This window comes from Strigops habroptila, chromosome 2 (assembly GCF_004027225.2).
Source record: "Strigops habroptila isolate Jane chromosome 2, bStrHab1.2.pri, whole genome shotgun sequence".
Taxonomy (NCBI): Eukaryota; Metazoa; Chordata; class Aves; order Psittaciformes; family Psittacidae; genus Strigops; species Strigops habroptila.
Genome location: NC_044278.2, coordinates 27785892 through 27791546, shown reverse-complemented (window position 1 = coordinate 27791546; position 5655 = coordinate 27785892). Strand labels below are relative to the sequence as shown.

General features: G+C 39.7%; 1 protein-coding gene across 1 annotated transcript; it reads left to right on the top strand.

Annotated features, from left to right (window-relative positions):
* Positions 1 to 3660: 3660 nt before the first annotated feature.
* Positions 3661 to 4317, top strand: LOC115604033 (claudin-8-like). The gene has a single exon (XM_030476698.1). The coding sequence runs from the start codon at positions 3661 to 3663 to the stop codon at positions 4315 to 4317; it is 657 nt and encodes a 218-aa protein (XP_030332558.1).
* The last annotated feature ends 1338 nt before the right edge of the window (positions 4318 to 5655 follow it).

Genomic DNA, 5655 nt, shown 5'->3' with positions numbered 1-5655 from the left:
CTTCACTGTAACTCTAAGTGATCACTAATCTAAAGTGTGCTTTTGATAAATCTGCGTATTTGCCTTTTCAAAAAATGTTACTGAACCTTACATTTAGCTCATTAGCCTGTAGTGTAAGGAACCTGCCTATTCTTGATGAGAGCTCATAATGAACTGTGTACATTATAGTTGTGCATTTGTACAACTGTAGATTACAAGAAGAATACAACAAGATCAAAGTCTATTTGTTTGTATATATAGGTGCATGTGTATACATGAGAACTCTAAAATTCAATGTACAAGAAGATATATAAAGAGGAATGATACCTGCTTTCTGGGAGTCAATTATATGTTTGCATTATTGATGTCTATAATTAATTAATCACTGGGGATCATTGACAGGTTCTGTTAATCATGTGGACTGGACTTGCTCTACTTCCTTCTTTTCAAGGGGCACCAGCATTTTAAAAGCTACGGAGGGACCAAAAGATATTGCCCCAGGAAAAGATTCAAATGAAGATCCTGATTTTAAGAGACAAGAAAATGCAAATGTAAACAGAGATGCATGGAGAGATTAGGCATAAAGGGTATGTGCTTCCTCAGTTGCCTGTTTTCCTCTTTGAAGGCAAATTTTGGGGTGGACATGTTTGCATAAGAACTGGTATTCTTGTCTTCAGGCATGTAAGCATTCTAATAGCATAATATATGGATCATACACAGAATGAGGAGACTTCTAAAGTCTAGTAAGGTGTAAATGGAGTTTTCCTTTTATTTCTTCTCACCTGACACCAGACCCGTTGTATCTGGTATGCCCACCATGTAAGCATGTATTTAATTTTTTCTTTAAGAGGTGTCTACTGTTCAGAGTGATTTTGAAGTAACTCAGTCAACTAAGCACTTCTTTCTGAGAGGTGAGGTGAGCCTTTAAATGGAGGTACAGTTCTCTAAGGTAGACAAGGGTGTAAGAGCTTCCTCCAAGCTGATTCAAGCTCAAGACTTTTCTGCAAAAGATAATTCTTCCAGCAATTAGCAAAGCCAGGGACTCATTGGCATTTAAGAGGCTGATGAGATTTTCCAGTCCTCATGAGTTTCCAAGGTATTGGTGGGGTTTCTTGATTTTTTAAATAAACCTATCTCCTGTAACTCATTTTCATTTCTGAAATTTATGTTTGGGTTTCACATCTGCCATTTACTAGTTTTCTTTTCCTGCTTCCTTCTCCCCAGACTTCAATAACAAGAATATCCTGCCACTGGACCATACATGCTGCAGTGTAGCCTGGGTGTTCCTCTTTTAGGCCTACACGTACACTGGATGTCACTCACCATAGGTACTACCAAAAAATCACTCAATCATTTAGCATTCTCTGGAAATATTATTACATAACCAGCGCATGATGCATTTTAATAGTATTTCTGTGATAGTTTATCTTCTATAAAAACCATGCCCTGACTGTCACAAAGTGTAATTTTATGCATGACCTCAATGGCTGAACCTCCCAGAGTCATGTAAGGAAAAATTATTTCAGAGCAATCTTGCTAGATAAGGCAGTCAGATAAATAGATTCAGGGCGTTAGGCATGATCTGTTCTCCAGCTGTGTATACCTTCAAGAGCTGGCTGCCTTAAAATGTTGCACAGATTTTTTCTGTTGAAAAAACAACATTCGAATGCTAGTTTTGAGAGGGCTTTTCCCTAATAAGTTGATTTCTTTTTTCAAGTTAAAATAACAAAACAAAAAATGGTTTTGAGAATTCAGAGGTAAAAAAGCCCTATAGGATAAATGGAGGCTGTACTCAGGTTAAATAGCAGAAGTCTTGTATGCAGTCTTCTTCTAAGGGAGCAGTATCCTGCCAGAGAAAGGAGTTTCTTCCAGACAGGTAACCATCTGTGAGTTCTGATTTCATCTCTATCACCTCTTTCTTCATGGTATCAAGCAAAGTGCCTTCACTTTTCTACATCATGGGATTCTTTTTATGTCTGGAGAAGAGTGATGCAATATTCATCTCCCTATAAGAACAAATCTGATAATGTATTTAGTTTCTAAAGGTTACATTTTACATCTTAGCTGACAACAGTTTTATTCTCCAGATTCCTGCTAGAAGACTTGAATGCAAAAATTACTTGCCCAGATGCCTTGGGGTATTTTCCACATGGACATGTAATATTATACTATATAACTTGCATTATCCGGCACTCCTTCCTTATAGTTAGTAGCTGCAGGAAGGAGCAGATTTTGTGGTCTGTGAGTGGTTTAGATGGGCAATTCTTTTTTCATAGGCTTTAGCTTTTGCTTTGAATAGGTTGTGTAGCTACCTAAGGCTGTAACTAAATTAATACCATCAAAAGAAATGTCTGATATTTCCAAACACACAGAGCCCACAACACTACAACCTACAAGCAATTGAAGAATATGTCTCTCTTCTACAGCACTTCTACAGGTCTTTGTGGCCTTTAGGGGCCAAAGCTTTTTATTTTGCTAGCCCCATTGGCTCAAAGAGCTGGAGTAACCAGAAACACATCTATTTCACCAACACCCAGGAGTCGTCATCATACACTAATGTCTCAAAGTAGGGAGAGGGAAGTACAAAAGCCATAATGCAGCAGTTATTCCTAACTTGCCCAAGGCAAATCAGTCTTTGGCGTGCATTTTTGTCCAGGCTTGTAGCGATCTGTGCAGTCTGAGAGACATGCCTGTGGGAGGGATCTCTGACTTCTTTCAAGTTGCATTGTACCCTGAAAGAAATGCTCATCCTTTTCATATTAGACAACTGCCCCCAACCCTTCCTAATGTTACCTGGAGAAGACTGTTAATTTGGAACATAATGAGAACACTATCCTTCTAAGTGGGAGAGAGCCTCATAGAGGATTATTTCCTAACAGTGACCTTACTTGTGGATGCAAAAGCAGAAGCTGTGAAACTCTGCCAACTCTTTTCTTTGTTGTCCTTGTGAATTATGCAGCTGGTAAAGCTTTGATGTTGATTGGAATACTTGACTTTCCTGTACCTGTCTAATATCATGATTATACTTTCGTATTTGATCAAAATGAGGAATCTACATTAAAAGGCTACACCAAGTACCTCCTAGCTTGATTTAAAAAAAAAAAAATCAGATGTTTTTGCAGGTCTGTAACACTTAGAAAGTAAGTCCCACTCCAAGTTCAAGTTTAGCTTTTGTCATAAGAACAGCCGTAATGGCCTATTTTACATAATATTGTAACAGATGGAAGTTCAGACTTTCTGTACTAAATTTCAGCATAGCTGCAAACTTGCAGTTAAGAAATTATTAGCCCTGCAATTAAGTACCTTTAATTGAATCTCTGACACTTACTTAATTAGAGCAGCACTACAGACACACTATGAGAAGCAGTAAAATCAACTATGACACACCCCTCCTAATTTCCCATTGGATGGAAACTTGTTGGGCTTGATGGGTAGGCATTTTAGTCAGAGGGGATTTAAAAGCAAATAAATATCAGGTCCTTCTAGCCAGTCAGAAATGGATTTCCACCTGTCTGAACCTCAGACTGAAGCAAGCTGCTTTTAAAGAAACCTAAGAACCTGCCGTATGAGGAAAATACTGGAGAAAATATTCCCTTTCATACTTCATATTTCTTCTGTAAAAAAGCGATTTTGGAAGTCCTTCTAGGCCACCTTGCTTGAGGTGTCTTTTTCAGAAGAAGCATGGCTTACTTTGTGTTACAAATCACTGGTCTAATACTTGGAGGTATTGGCATGGTTGGGACTTTGGCAGCCACATTTATGCCGCAGTGGAGAGTTTCTGCCCACATTGATGGAAATATTGTGGTGTTTGAGACCATCTGGGAAGGACTGTGGATGGACTGCGTCAGTCAGCTGGGCATCAGGCTGCAGTGCAAATTCTATGACTCTATCCTGGCTCTTCCCCCACCCTTGGAGGCATTCAGAGCCCTCATGTGCATTGCAGTGATCCTGTCAATCATTTCATTTTTGTTGGCCATTGTTGGCGTGAAGTACACTCGCAGAAACAAGGGCATCAGTATCTTCATATTGGCAGCTGGACTTTCCTTCCTGCTGACGGGTATCCTTGTTCTGATCCCCGTGTCCTGGAGTGGAGGTAGCATCATTCGCGACTTCTATGATCCGAAAGTCCCTACGCCACTGAAACGAGAGCTAGGAGCTGCTCTATATGTGGGATGGGTGAGCAGTGCACTTCTCATCATTGCAGGAGCAATGTACTCTATCTTCTGGTGCTGGGCTGATACATCCTTAAAATCGAAGTATCCATTGCTTTCTTGTCACAAACTGCACAAACCTAATGTTGCAGGAGGGCCATCCCCAAGCGTGCATGCCTATGTGTAGTTGCTACATGTGATCTTTCTGCTTAGTATGTCAATATGTACTGATTGACTTCAATGTCTGATTAAACTGTGAATCTGTAATGGAGGGGCAATTTTGTTCATTTGCTGTTTACTATTGCCATACATATCTGCTCTCTGCCATGAATACAGGACATGTTATTACATGGGCATTATGTTAGAGCACAGTCAGAAGAAAAATCTCACTATTTTATGGGAATAAAGAATGGCATGGGAACAGCAGCAGCCAGGAGTCTCTCAGGCCAGACAAACAACATATGGTTGGACTGCAAGGCAGGCAGCTGCTGTGCAATAGCACCATTGCCCTCTCCTAAACCCATGATGTGTAAAGAGAGCAGTGCATTTTACTCTAAGGTAAAGTCTTCATAAGGACTGCTTTAGGACAGCGGTGAGCAGAATGGAGTTGGCAGCATGGCTGAAACAGCTGCCGAATGAATGGAGAAGCTGCCAGCGATCTAACTTCCAATATCGGCACACAAATGATCACGCTTTCCCATGAGAGGCCTCTGTGATTGACTATGGATTTCATTGATGTTTTTGGAGTTGATGTATCCTTGTTATCTCTTCTGCAGGGCACAGAATCTATCTCATGAAATAATAAAATTTTTAATCGCTTCTCCAGATTTTGCTATGAATGTTTTATCTTTCTATTGCTTGCTCTGTCTCATTTTTTATGGCTTCTCCTGTATAGGTATAGGTAGCATCTACTCTTCTATAAAATTCGGGATAGACCATCTGTCTCTATGCACTTTAAAGCACTGTGCTAATGTAAAGTATAATTAAACAAGCCAGGCAATGTGAATGTGTAATCCCCACTTGCCCGTTGGAGGATCAAGTCTTCCTGACTATATCTTCCGTCACACCCACAAAAGCCAAGCCCTGATGTTGTTCTGGCTGCTTTGTGTTCGCAAGACTTATTTGAACATGTAGACTGAGCAGCCTGATTCCTGTCTATCCACTGTGCAGAATTCAATAATATTTGCAGCCATGCATTTATTTTTCACAGCTGAAAACTTGGAACCTGCTTTTAACAATGTGCATGTCACAACACTGATAAGTGACCAAAAAAAGTCTAACTCAGAACATTTTTTCTGGTTCTTTACACAGTAGTAATGGATAGTATCATTTCGTTGATAATTTCATGACATAGATACTCAGTTTGATTCTTTTCTGTGTCTATGACTTGTATTTGTAAAAAAAGGGTGTAATGACTTGTTGAACAGAGCCTCTATATGTTCATTTGACTGTTCCATTGGAAGCAGAACATGGAAAGGTGCATTTAGCTAAATAAACCTTTTATTAACTTGACTTCAGATGAACC

What these genes read in the sequence shown, in the direction of transcription:
- LOC115604033 (XM_030476698.1), top strand. Translation starts at nt 3,661, where the DNA reads ATGGCTTACTTTGTGTTACAAATCACTGGTCTAATACTTGGAGGTATT.